The sequence below is a fragment of the Lacerta agilis genome, chromosome 6 (assembly GCF_009819535.1).
Source record: "Lacerta agilis isolate rLacAgi1 chromosome 6, rLacAgi1.pri, whole genome shotgun sequence".
Taxonomy (NCBI): Eukaryota; Metazoa; Chordata; class Lepidosauria; order Squamata; family Lacertidae; genus Lacerta; species Lacerta agilis.
In genome coordinates this window covers 38,476,204-38,490,900 of record NC_046317.1, presented here as the reverse complement: position 1 = coordinate 38,490,900, position 14,697 = coordinate 38,476,204, and the positions used below count along the sequence as shown (strand labels likewise).

Here is a 14,697-nt window from a genome sequence, read left to right as displayed (position 1 = left end):
TTATTTTGTACCATTATCACCTGTCAATTACTGTCATCTAGCCTGGAGGCCACGCAGAAAGGTCTTCAGGCAGCCTGATATATCATAAATAGAGAAATCCTGGTGTATCATAAACATATAAAGAAGTGATTCTTTATTTGCTGCAAAACTGGCTACAGATTACAGCCGTTTCTCTGCCTCTCCTGAAAGGCATTGGCTCCTGAAGGTTGGATGGAGGGGCTGATCTTTCCACATGTCACGATCAAAACAAGTGGTGACAGTCCCAAAACAGCAACTGTTGTACACCACCTCTCCCACTCCCTAAACATTTCCCATATTTTTACTTTAGCTTACAGTGAGAGATAAACTGTGGAAGACTCTTGTCTCCTGGACAAGCCCTAAATCACAACAATGTCCTTTTGTACCACATGGGATTTCTGGCACTGAACCACCACAGGTGCCTGCAACACTGAGAAATCCTCACGAGCATATCAGGCTGTCTGAAGACCTGCTCCTCCCAGCCACTTGGAAACAGAAAGCCAAACGTTTGGTGTTGTCATGGCAGTGAAGTTCCAGAGTTCTTGTCAGAAGCAGTCTCCAAGAAGGAAGGTGGTTCTCCTCCTCCTTCTGCTCCAAGCATCAGAGGATGGAGGAGCCAAAGGGATTCACAGGTGCCCCCTTTGGTATTCAAACGGCAGGTAAGGGCTGCTCCCGCAGGAATTGGGTGGTTTCTTTTTTAAAAATAAAATTACCCTTCTCGAAGACAGGGCATAACTTGTGCTAGGGCTTGTCAACGATCAGTCCTGAAAGACGGAAAATATAAGAGTCTCTGAGCATGTGGCGAGTGGCTTTCCCACTTGAGAAACCACAGCCATCCTTCCAGATTTCTGGGATTTTGAGCAGAGGTGCTCTTTTTTGGCAGCTTGGAGTAATGCAGGCATTTTGTGTTTTAAAAACCAAGCTACAGTTCATATACCACTTGTGTTCCTGTTACAATGCTTACAATAATTCACCATGGATTTTAAGTTTGCAAGAAGCGTGAGTTGCCACATACAAATATTCACACAAGTATGGATCATATACAGTTTCTTTCTTGTAGATCTGTATTAATCTTGATTCAAAGTCCATGTAGAACATACTCTAAGTCACAATCCTACACAAGCAAACAAACATACCCCTGAACCTGCTCAGAACTGCGTTCTGCACATCACATCAACCTAGAACACAGATCTGTTGGCTCCTTAATAGTAGACAACTTCAACCATACATGTAAATCACACATGTAGATGGATTAACTGGAGACCAAGGCTTTTTCTCAGCCAGAACTTGCCGGAACTCAGTTCCGGCACCTCTCATGTGGGTACCATTGCCATTCTAAGAGAAACAAAGGAGGTGTTCATGGTGAGTTCTGGCACCTCTTTTCTAGAATAATAGCACTGCTGGAGACACTGCGATGCAGGATCTGGATTTTGGGGCAGCACTCTGCATCGTTCCAAACACAGGTTGGCTGCCTATACAGTCGTACCTCGGGTTACGTACTTAATTGGTTCTGGGTCGCTGTACGTAACCCAAAACGTACGTAACCCGAAAAATGCACTTTGCGCATTCTCAAGCATGCAGACTGCTTCTGTGCATGTGCAGACCGTGCGCACGATGGGTTACAGGAGTTCGTAACCCGAAGCGTACGCAACCCGAGGTACGACTGTACATATCCCACATCTGTTATTGTGGTTATATAGCTAGTGTCAAAAATTGAAAGCAACTCTGTTATATGACTTTGATTCAAATGGCCGCCATTGGATCCTTCAGCTCTTCATATTTGTATTTCTCTGGCTAGATTTGATGTGTCAGCAATTTATCCAGATGTCAAGAGACCAAGTACTTACCTGCAGGCCCCATACACAAAAACTGTCTGCTCAGACTTGGTGAGTCTATATCTCAGGGTGCCTCACATGCACAAAGCAAACGTAGTCTTCAGTTTTACTGTATGCGTGGTTGGACAATATTTTTTTTTATGTACAGTATTCTCTCCACTTCACCCCACCCACCCCTGCCCCGCATCTAGTTTAGACCATCCAGAACTTTGTCTCCCACTATAGCTGCAAACTGACTATTTACAGAGGGACATTCTCTTGGGAGTTTGCTGTTGTGATGTCAAACTATTTCATTTGAGTAGTCTGCTCATAGAAGCAGTTGCTTGCATGCCACCTGTGTGGAGTATCATACAAGCCAATTTAGAGGTACATTGCCTAGAGGGCTTCCACTCCTTAATCATGCTAGAGCACAATCAAGACATACAGTACTTGGCTTTTCTCTAATGAAATGGACTGTGACTCCGAGTCCTAATAGGAGTGCTCTTCTTCATGGTTCCATCCAGCCATGCCTTACTCCAGGATATGCCATTCCACCCCCATCCCCACTTCAGCTTTTCTTTTCTTTTCCAACTGATACTCAACATTCTGTGGCTACTAAATGTACTTAATCCTCCTTTTTTTTTTCTTTTGCCCCCTGAGGGTTTCTTTTAATATCTTTTATAGTCAGTGCTTCCCCCCTCCCCTAAAAAAATGTTTATGGGCACTCTCATTTTCCTACTCATATTGAAATACTGCCCCTCAAGGAGGCCAAACTTAGATTCACAAATGTTTAGGGGTTTCCCCCAGAAAAAAAGCACTGTTTATAGTTCTGGAAACCTTGGGGTCTCTCAAAGCATTATGATGATACCTCCTCCTTGTTTTTCATTGCCTGCGTTTTAGCCTCATTTCTATCAGCATTCACAGCTCGAGTTTGCTATTGGAGAGAGTGAAACTTGTCTTCTCCTTAAGCATAGGACGATGGCATCATATTGTTATGAGTTTGGGTGCCAGAGTTTGTGGGTGCAAAGCACCCATCATTCCTGGATTTAGTAAGTGTTAGAATTTAATCAGTGCTTGTGGGCTGCCAGATGCTGGATTTAGCGTGTTAAAATACAGGTCAAACCAGCTTCCCGTGGCAGGTAAATCACCTGGGGAGGCAGACTATTAAAAGAGGACTAAGAGAAGGACAGAGCCATCAAGAAAGCAACGGACTCTCTGCCAGCCAACAAATGGGAAGAGCCCCTCCCTGAGCTCTGAGGTGGTTAGTCAGAAGATAATGCCAGAGCTTTTGTTAAGAGGAAGTTTTAGGATTTCAGTTGGCTGTGGTGTGACCGAGGGGGAAATGTGTCAGTCTGTTAAATGCAACAAAGGGGTGGGCAAAGTGTCATTTGGGTAGAGAGACTGAATCCAAGGAAGCAGCACTGGGGGGAAACAGGACCCTCTGGGAGTGTAATGCTTTGAACCCCTCCGGTCAAAAACTTTGGAGGAATATTACCACATGAAAGCTGTTACAAAGTAGAAGGGATGGGAAACAGTGGATTTGATTTGAACTACTTATAGGTAAAAACTAAATTTCCAGTGTCAAATGGAATTCTTCATAACTGTCTCTCAGTACTGACCCCACCTACCCTCTAAGTCCCTCGCCTGTTAGCATTATTTTCAGAAGGAAGGAAGAAACTTATGACACCCTCTGTTTCTTTCCTCCCTCACTCGTTATATTACTTGATTTTGCTTTACAATGATAGCTCAGTCGGTAGAGCATGAGACTCTTAATCTCAGGGTCATGGGTTCAAGTCCCACATTGGGCAAAAAGATTCCTGCATTGCAGGGGGTTGGACTAGATGACCCTTGTGGTCCCTTCCAACTTTACAATTCTATGATTCTGTGTCTTTCCTGCTGGTACAACTAACCTCATACAATTACGTTCCAGAATACGAATTATGCCATGCTGAAGAGAGAGTATTATGGTTTCATTAGTGGATGTCAGAGGTCTATTAATCGGTGATGTGGGTAGGTGGGTGGAGATCCAAGAGCAATATCTGTAGTTTAACAGATATCAGTAGAGGCCTTCATTAGAATATTAAAATATCCTGCTGAAACAGGATAACTAATGCTGAAGGATACCCATTGAACCAGGGTGCTTCAGAATGTACAGACTTTTTACCTAATAGTTAATCTAGCCCTGGACATTTCGTTTTTCCAAGGAACTGTAGCTATGCAAGCAAATGCAGAAAATAACCATATCTTACTTTAGAACCGAAAATTAGGACCAGGCACCTACAGTATTGACCATGGAGGCTTCAGTTCTAGTCATCTGCATAAGAAGATGTCGAGCTCTAGTTGGGCAAAAGCCCAGGAGGCAGCAAGGCTCACCAAAATGCCACATTTCAATTTTAAGGAAATATGCAGCAGGGCTAAAGCTCTGGTGAGTGTTTGGCTTCAAGTTCTTTATTACATATTGGTTTAGTCACAGGTTTAAATATTGGCCAGTTTCATTTCAGATACCACCAAGGATACGGGCCCACAGTTTTCTCCGAGACGGGTATCATCTTTAAGAGTATTTTCCAAATGGCATGTGGTTTGTCTTTGTTACATAACCAAGAATGTTATCATTGTGAAATATGAAGGAAAGGCCCATCAAGTGTAACGATGGGCATCAGGCAAGTGTAAGGGGGATCTTGTCATCCCTGTCTATTTCTCAGGCAAGTATGCGGGTGGCGCTGTGGTCTAAACCACTGAGCCTCTTGGGCTTGTTGATCAGAAGGTTGGTGGTTCAAATCCCCATGACGGAGTGAGCTCCTGTTGCTCTGTCCCAGCTCCTGCCAACCTAGTAGTTCAAAAGCACACCAGTGCAAGAAGATAAATAGGTACCACTGCAGTGGGAAGGTAAACGGCATTTCCACGCGCTCTGGTTTCCATCACAGTGTCCTGTTGTACCAGAAGCAGTTTAGTCATGCTGGCCACATGACCCGGAAAGCTGTCTGTGGACAAACGCTGGCTCCCTTGGCCTGAAGTGAGATGAGTGCCACACTCCATAGTTGCCTTTGACTGGACTTAACCATCCAAGGATCCTTTACCTTTACCTTACCCATAAGCAGTATTATTTAATATTAATAAAATACTATCAAAAACTAAGTAGGAAGGAAACAAAAACAAAAAAAGATAAAAAAAGAAGTGCTTCCACTCTTCTATCTGCCAATTATATATAATACACTTATTTCCAATATTTAGCATATACACTCCAGAATAACTCCTGATGAATCATGGACCTGTCTGAGCCTGGCTTCCCTAACAAAGGGATCATGTACCAGGTCAGACCTACCTTACAACCACCCCCACCCCAGTTTATACCACTAGCAAATACTACTCCAGCCGGTGGCATAATCTGCTGTGAAAAATAAAATAAAGCCTGGAGCTATGCTCCTCCTCATTTCTGTGCTGCCACAAACTCCACATGCCAGACAGCTGTTGTAAAGCTGCACAGGCCATCTCTTAATCCTATTCACATGCATCCTTTCTCCCTCCAAGAAAGCAAAGCTGGGTCCTGGGACTTATGAGTACTCAGATTTTCTACAACTCCAAGAGAAACGTCCACACAGCATTAGAGGAATATGTGACACCGGAGCAGTGAGATTTAAAGACCGCATCAGGGTAGGCATCTGTCCTTGCTGGAATGAATTGTGTGAAATGCAACATTCTTTGTGAATGTTTTTTTTTTTGCCATATTTACTTTGAATTTGCTATTTTTATCATAGTCTTCAACACTGTCGCCTGGATTGCGGGGTTTTGTTTGTCTTGGTTCCTTTGACCCTCCTGTCTTTCAAACCACCAGTTGTGGTGCAATTCTGTATTGCTTACTTTATAGTTAACCAAGAACAAACTTAGTTGGTCTCTGAGCTGCTACTGGAAGGAATTTATATGTTTTTTTATAGTTAATGCAAAACATATTCCATTATTTCATTGTAACTTGTAATAGTTTGTTGAAAATAATAGAGGTTTTTTTTTTAAAGAAAGAAAATGTCTCCATTTAAAGCAATCATAGAGTTGGAAGGGATCCCCAACTCTATGTTCATCTACCTCAACCCCCTGCAATGCAGGAATCTAAACTAAAGCATCTATGACAGATGGCCATCCAACCTCTGCTTAAAAAGGAGAGTTGACAACCTAACAAGAACCTTGGGTCTTTAAAAACTGCATTATTGGGGGAGATCTAGGCTGAAAAGTAGGCTTAGAGAAACCACACCATGAAGCCACTGTCCCCATTTCTAGCAATGTGAGCCTATGTCTCTCCAGAGCATCAAGAAAGCGGGGTGGGACTGCTGCAGCATCAGGATACAGAAGTCAACCATTTGGGTTTTGTTCCTACTAGGGGGTTACCAGAGGTGGACCTTGGGTTCTCAAATTTCAGTGGCACTCTGTGTGACACTAAAATTTGGCACCTTCCACCTCTCTCGCTCCATTCTACAGCATTGTTGTGATGCCCCCAGCAGCACGGTGCCCAGTGCAGCCAAACCAGTCACACTACCCTAAAACCGCCTCTGGGTCTACATTTGACTCAGCATCTAAAAACCCCTTGTTCTAATGCAGGCATAGGCAAACTCGGCCCTCCAGCTGTTTTGGGACTACAACTCCCATCATCCCTAGCTAACAGGACCAGTGGTCAGGGGTGATGGGAGTTGTGGTCCCCAAATAGCTGGAGGGCCGAGTTTGCCTGTGCCTATTCTAACGTGTCAGAAATTAGATTGCAGCCATTATGCATGTACTAATGGCTGCCATTGCTATGGTCACCTGCTTTGTGTTCATTTCAGTCTGTACATCCCTCCTTCCTCTGCTCCTATCACCTGTAGAGTCTACCATCTGCTCATTACCTCAGGAGGGGTAGGAAGCCTGTGGTCCTCCATATGTATTGGGCTCCCAAGTCCCATCATTCCCAGCCAGAATGGCCAACAGTGATGAATAATGGGAGTTGTAGTGCTACAACAACTGAGCTTGTGTTGTAAAAAAAAGAAAGGTTTTGATGTAGATGGAGAGTTGGCGTGGCGAAAGGCTGAAGATTCAGCTGTCTACACATCTTCCATTCCTTGTGAATCATGGAGGCGGGAATGCAGGACAGATATATTGGCTGCCTTCAACGGTTTTGTGGTTTATTCACCACTAGACTGACACATTTATGAAGCAAGAGTGACTCACAGTGGATTAGTAGGTGAAACACATTTTAAAAATTACTACAACTCTTAACTGCTGGAAAATACCTTTAATCACAGTATTATTCATTGCGTTGTACTGTTTTCTTTGTTCTGAACTCTTGTGCAGAATTTCCAGGAATTGTTTTTGTAATGTTTTTCTATAATCAACATATTTCAAAAAGCCAGGTTTCCACCCTCACTTATGTCACAGTAGCAAAGATGATATCAATAGTACCACAAAAGGGAAACTGTCTTAAAGTATCAAAGGATATGGACATATGTAATACTCTAGTCTGTGGGAGGTTTTTGTTGTTGATACAAATCTCAGTAAAAGTGTGTGTAAGTGTGTGTGTGTGTGTGTGTGTGTGTGTGTGTGTAAAGGGTGTTTTCTCATAGCACCTCCTCGCTCCTGAAGTCAAGGGAAGGCTCCTTGCCTTCCTACAAGAACCTGAAGGAAGCAATTGGTAGACATGAAGAACCAGCTTATATACGGTACATGTGGCAGAAAACAGGAGGTCCTAGGGCACGGATTAATAACCTGTGGCCCTTCAGATGTTGTTGTACTCCATCAGCCCCAGCCAGTGTGGCCCAAGGTCAGGAATGATGAGGGTTGTAGCTCAGCAAAACCTGAAGGGTCACATGTTTCCCATTCCTGATCTAGAGTTTTTCCTCTGGCAGGGCTGCTGTACCTATAACAGCAGTGTGACAAGCAGAAATTCATTCTGTAGGTGAAACATTTCCCATCGCCCCATCCAAATGCTGGGGAAAGCTCCACCCTTCGAATGCCTGCTGTTTTCACACGAGCCCTACCAAAGTAACTAAATAAGAACTGCCAGCCCAAGACTTTGCTAATAATTATTGAGTATTCATCCTAATTAGTTCGCCAGGTGATTAGACGACACCAGCTATTTACCGTAATGAACACAGAGTCTGATTTGTTTGTTAGGAAGGTTAGATGACATGGCGTCATAATAAATGTTAATATGTATGTGCTTTCCAGTGCAATTTCTCTTAATGCAAGAAGTCCAGTATTTTGGTAAGATGCACTTGGTGAGCAGGAGCTCAAAATCAGCTATAATTGTGTAACATGAAGTTGCCAGCATGTGGTTGCATTCAGCTCACAAACAGCAGCAGTCTGGCAGCACCATTGGAAACAATGTGGAGTCCAGATAAGAGATGGCCATTGCTCTGCTGTGGTTATGTTAATGCTCTCTCTCTCTCTTGCTCTCTCTCTTCTTCTCACCACCTTAACCTCCTAGGAATGTTATCCTGGCCCAGGAACCTATGGAAATCCTTATGCTGCCCTGGATGAAAAGGAAAAACGCTCTTTGACTGCACTTGGAATAATGGACAGTAAAACTTCAAAATGCTTCGCCTTTCCCAATGTGGCAAGTTTAGTTTCTTAGTTCTCTACTTAGCTGCTCTCGATTCTCATAGTCTTCCCATTGAATTGGCTGGAGAAGGCTTGTGTTGCTGACATGGGATTGCATTCCCACGCCACACCTTTGGCACGGGATTATGATCCCATGTAGTTTCATACAACTACAGCCACATCAGGACCAAGGTGTTCCCAAGCCACCGCCTATTCAACGCAATAGACGCTGCACTTTTGCAAACTGCTCAAGAAGGCTCTCCCTCTCCCCACCTCTCTAATACTTTCTTAATCCTTGATTTCAGGGAAGTGGTTTGGGACCTGGCACCTACAATATAAAAAACGGGGTGGATGAGATGCTGAAGCGTGTGATCAGCTTAAAAGGTCCTTATGAAACCTTCACAGGAGACAGGTCAAAGCCTATTGTCTGTGGGCATTACGCTACTGATGTATGTACACTCATCTTCTTTGCTTGCAAACTTTTTTTTTAAAGCGTCATGTTGCTGGTTAGTAATTCAAATGATAAAGTTGACAGGCTTCAGTTTGACTGGCAAAACATCAGAAAGTCCATGAGCCTTCCTCACACTGCTTCTTTTAAGCCCCCAACCTTTGGAGTAATGGTATTAAATAAGATTCTGATTGTCTTTAAAAAGAAGAAAATGTAGAAACACAAAAAGAAATAATTTTGTATGTGTTAAATTTTGAAGTTTTGTGATCTGTCAGGTTCTGCTACTTGGAACACTGATGATTCAGATGAAAAATGTCTAAATTATTAGACAGGCATTTGTAAGAGTTCAAATGTCTCCACTGCAATATTGTTTTTAATGTTTCTAACACTCCAGACCAGGGGGAGCAAACTATTCAGATTATGTTACAGGTAGGTAGCTGTATCTGAAGAAGTGTGCATGCAAACGAAAACTCATACCAAGAACAAACTTAGTTGGTCTCTAAGGTGCTACTGGAAGGAATTTTTTATTTTGTTTTTATTCAGATTATATTGAAGATTCAGTACTTATTTAGCATTTTGCCACAAGTGTTCCAATACACCTCATATTCCATTAATTATCTCAGCACTCTTACAACAAGTATTGTATTATACAATACTACAAATGGATCTGAGGCTGAACAATGGAAACAACTACAGCTGCTTGGAGGGGGGTGGGCAAAGGTAATATTGGGGATGGCCCTTTCTTCTAAATTTTCTGTCAGTGATAAATATTGCATTGCTTTCCTTTTCCAAAATGGATAAATTTACAGGTTGAATGAAAACAGTAGGCCTATAGAAAAAGCAGCCAGTCAGCAGTGGTAGACCAAAAGTAGCATCAGGGCAGATCCTACAGTTCAACAAATTCAATTGCACAATGTGCATTTTAACTGTAGTAAGCCTACACAAAGCATGTTGAAAATTCATTTTATATAAAATTATTGAACCTGATACAATCTTCATTCAGGTTATTGAGCTTGTGTGTGTGTGTGTTGTATGAAAATTATAGCTGTATTCCATAAAAGAACAGCAACAAGAGTACCATCAGGTGACTTTCTTCCTTTGGGGGGGGGGTAAAATTGCACAGATTTGATATACGCATACAGTCATACCTTGGCTGTCGAACGGAATCTGGGTTTGCGGCATTTGGGAGCCAAAACTTTTGAGTCACAAGGCGTTCGAGATCCGAGGTCTGACTGTATCTCCTTTTCTTGTTTAATGTTGCTAGAAAAAGTCCACCGAGCTGAGTGGCAGCACACTGAAGAGCTTCCTGGAAGAACTAGAATCAAAGGATAAAAGGAAGCACGGCATGTTTGGCAGTCTTGTTTGGAATCCCAAGTGCCCCTCCGATCGGATCTTCTGGGCCACTGTCAGTCAGTGTCCACATGAACAAGTAGGTGACTTTCCATTGCTTCATGGTTGCAATTGCAGTGCTAGTTTCTTCCGGATGGCAGGGTTGGGAAGTCATGTGAGGTGAAAAGGAGTGGGTGGGGAACAAACAATAAAGACCAAACAGGCTGCTAGGGCAGTCTACTATGGGCCCCAGGCTATCCAAAGAGCTGGACTAACTCCTCAGCTTTAGGTAGATGCAGAACTGCAGCTAATCAACCAAGCAGAGTTGTGGGCAACCAGCCACACACCTGGAGTCTAGGGGTTTTGGGCAGAGTCCATTGTGAGAGAGCGTCAAATTAATATTTGTTTTGGTGGCTGTGTTTCAACCTTTGTTTCATAAATATCATAGGTGTATCTTGGGGGCCTCCAAGTACATAGAAGCCAGTATTTTATGTGGCTTCCAAACCGGTAAGCACTCAATCACACAATATTGCTAGTCAAGTGAACAAGGGGCATCTCTAGCAAAATGTTGTGCTGTGTCTCTGGCTGTATCTCCCCCAGGATGCTTTTCTATAATCTTTGTGCTGCTACACAACTGTTGTATTCACTGATTCAAAGTAGTTTATTTTACTTGTTACAGTACTTGACAGGGCCAGGCTCATACGACATAAAGCCCATCAAGAGAAAAGAGTACGAAAATCAGCCACCGTTCTGGATTGGTGCAAAAAGATTTGACAGGAAAGCGTACCGCCTGTTTGTTGGAAATACTGTGAGTGGGAAATTATATGATCGGGATAGAGCCTCCCCTTGGCTTTCCCCTTTAGAACTCTCTTCTGGTTACTTTATGAATCTGTCCAGCCAAAACACTCATGTAAATGGGAACGGTCAGAGTTTGACTAAGAAAGACCGCTTACCGTAATTTTCCCAGTGGCGGAATGGGAAAGAATTCGGATTCAGTTTGCATATAAAGGTGCAGCTACCCAACTTGCCCTTCCTGAAAAACTATGCAAATCGAAACACAGCCATCTTTCAAAATTTGTACTTCTCCAGATATTCCAGTGCAGTTCTCCTGCCGAGCAATGCATGTACTAAATAGGAAAATGAGAAACAGAGAGAAACCAGAATGGACAGATTTGCCTATCCTGAGAAAGGGCTCAAGGGAGCAATGGGCATCTCACATGAGCCCACCAGGAAGCATGGCAAAAGCACAAATGGTGAAGTGGCAGAGAATCGGATTGGTTGGAAACATTTCCTCTGCCACTGCCCAGTTGAAGGTGGAGACACACACACAAACACACAAACACACCTGGCCATGCCTGCCTTATACCTTGACCACACACCTATGTGAACTTACTTAGAAGTAGGACTATTTCCCCCCAAGCAAACACATTTATGATCAGGGGATTTTGCAGTGCACAAATAACATACTCTTGTCTCCACTAGGCTCAAGTGCCCCTTACTCTGTGCTGGGTTGAGGGAATCTATTTTAGATTGTTTGATAGTGTCACATCCCTTTTGCTGATAGGCTAAAACTCCTTTTAGTAATGATGTGCCAAAGGGATGGCTCTGGCACTGTTCCTCCTTCTCCTTGTGCCCTTTCTTGTATCATCTGCATTCATCTTTTCTGGGTTCCTGTGGTGAACTGGAACAAAGCTGGGAGGACTCAGTCAGCAAAAGCTTTCATTTGAAAGAGTTCACTTCCACTTAGGGAACAGGTAAGGACTCCCAGGCAGGGTTTGTTCTCTCTCCTTGATCCTGGAGAGCAGGGAACTTAAAAGAGGTCAAGAATGAAGGGCTCTTTCATAATTGATGGGGAACTTTGCTGGTGGTGATTAAGTGTCGCGGACAAAGTTGGCAGAGAACTGAACTTACCTGCCGGCGGTTTGAGAGATTTTAATGCAACGGAGGAGCAAATCGTTTTGCTCTGGCCACTGGGACATCTAAAAAAAGCCTACTTCAGAGGGGCCTCCTCAGTGATCTGGGTTCAAATAGCCAGAGTTAGCAAAATGAATGAGAATTCTTGTACATGTATGGAAATGAAAGGGGAGATTGATGTTCTCAAGTACAAAACATGCAAATGGGGTGTTGTCGATAGCCGGAACAGCCTCTCTCTGTTCTACTGCCATTCTTACCCCAAGGGGACGGGGAGGACCCTTTGCAGAGGCATTTTAGATGCATGGCCTCTCCCTATAGCAATTGTAGTAATGGCAACATTGGAAAAGAGGCATAGCTCAGAAGAAGAGCCAGTGTTTGGCATGCCAAAGGTCCCAGTCCAATGTTTGTCATTCTCAGTCAGTGGCTGGGAGGACTCTTGGCTGAAACCCTGGACAGCGGCTTCCAGTCAGTGTAGACAGTGCTGAGTTACATGGGCCAATTTATTTTTTAGGCAACTTCCAAACAGCAGCAAGGGAAAAGTCTTTGCCCCCAATAAAAGGCTAGGTGGATTGTGGAATATCTCCCTCTAGCAGGGCCATTGATATTTCTGGTGACAGGAATCCCAGTGTGAAATCTTGGGGGGGGGGGATGTTGGGACTAGATGCCATGGCCTAATATAGGGTCAAGCCATTGGTATTATTGTCCAAATAGATTGGTTTGAAATCATTCTACTCATTAGACTAATCCACTGCACTTATAGAGATTCATGAACAAGTAGAGTGAGCCTTTGGATTGTGATGTCAAAGCCTTTAAGGCTATGTTCACTATTCTTTCAACCCATTCTCCCTTTGAGAGGATCAGAAGTCTTCCTTTAAGATGTGTGGGGAGCCTGTGGCTCTCTGTATGTTGGTGAACTACAACTCCCATCAGCCCCAGCATGACCAATGGCCAGGGATGATGGAAGTTGTAGTCGACTAACATCTGGAGGACTTTATGACAAGATATGTAGGTATATGTTGTTGTTGTTCAGTCGTTCAGTCGTGTCCGACTCTTCGTGACCCCATGGACCAGAGCACGCCAGGAACACCTATCCTTCACTGCCTCTCGCACTTTGGCCAAACTCATGTTAGTAGCTTCGAGAACACTGTCCAACCATCTCATCCTTTGTATATATTGGGTATCAATGAGGTGGATGTATATTCCAATGTTATAAAGATGAGAGGTGGTATCATCTTCACCATAGTGCACAGTTGAACATTCATGATGTCGCTCACCAAAATCAGAAAGTCTCAGACATAACAGGGAACAGCAACAAGCAGTTGAGAAAGTAGTCCAAACCTGTGCATTTTTGCACTTCTACTTTCTAATGCCAAAAGGGGATTTTGCACAGAGGGAATGCTTAATGCCCATTCATCTCCCCAGCATGAGCTCACTTTCATTCCATTGGCCAGACAAGAAGTAGATGCTCAAGGGCTATACAGATCTGCATCTCAGGATACCCAAAGCTGATCCTTGTCTGCTTTCCTGTTTATAGAACCCAGTTGGAGTTGGCCGCTATGATATTCTGAAACATGAGAAATACCGAAAGAAGATCAGATACCGTTCGCTTTATATACATGATACACAGCGTTACCTTAGTAACCTGGAGAGGGACAAGTGCTTACAGTAAGTAAAAAAAAATCACAAAACACACAGAGGAGGCAGCAACTTCTAAGTTCTGTAAGTACGTGAAATTGTGCTTGAGCAATTCATTCAAATTTGTACAATTGGCCTAATTTGCATGCCTTGTTTTGGATGCCAAGGTTTGATTGTATCTTAGTTTTATCTCTTTGATTGTATCTTAGTTTCATCTCTTTGAAGGTAAACATTTTGCTGGCTTACTCTTCTCACAATTCAATCCTCTTTTTCAGGGAGAGGATTACGCCTGTTAATAAAGGCCTCTGAAGACTCTATTAATCTACCTGAAGACTCGTTGCTTCCTGAAACATAGTATAGTTAAGTCACCAGGTATCAGCTGCATTTCTAGTTAATGTCCATAAAAAATCCTGCCAAGAGGACAGAGACACCTCAACATTTGCTATATTGTATCCCGTACTCATCTACAATCATTTATTGGTAATTATGTATAACACTCAAATCAGTACACTTGGTGGAATATGGTAAATGTGTTTTTTGAAAACCAGCATGCTGCTGTAATTATATCAATATTTAAAATGCTAGACACAAATTGAACTTACTGTTGCATGAGTCCACTCCAACAATAACAAAAATTGTACTAGTCAGTTGTATGAGTAAAGAAATCGCAGTTTGCAGTTGCTATTGGTTCCTCCAAATATTGCAGACAATCAGGGTCCGGTGTTTTTAAAGTGCCTCTCTTCTGCCTGGGGTCTATCTGGAAAGTTTAAATGAGTATCAGAAGCACCAATACATGCTGGTTGGTGGTGATGGAGGAGGAGGAGCTTCTTGGCTCTAGTGTAATACCTGAAGGTAACTTGGCAGGTGTACAAGCTATGTGCACATATAAACCTTGTGCGATCCTTCAATGCAGTCACACGAACAGAAATAGCAGGAGTTGCTAGATACACGGACTGTATCCAGACAGGGATGGTTGGCATG

At 43.1% G+C, this 14,697-nt stretch overlaps 1 protein-coding gene across 1 annotated transcript; it reads left to right on the top strand.

The window, feature by feature from the left end:
• Window positions 1–537: 537 nt before the first annotated feature.
• Window positions 538–14,304, top strand: LEXM (lymphocyte expansion molecule). The gene is made up of 10 exons (XM_033151113.1): window positions 538–677; window positions 1,766–1,904; window positions 4,087–4,257; window positions 5,361–5,483; window positions 8,278–8,406; window positions 8,696–8,839; window positions 10,103–10,267; window positions 10,847–10,975; window positions 13,616–13,746; window positions 13,992–14,304. The coding sequence occupies exons 1-10, from the start codon at window positions 538–540 to the stop codon at window positions 14,023–14,025; spliced, it is 1,305 nt and encodes a 434-aa protein (XP_033007004.1). The 3' UTR covers window positions 14,026–14,304.
• The last annotated feature ends 393 nt before the right edge of the window (window positions 14,305–14,697 follow it).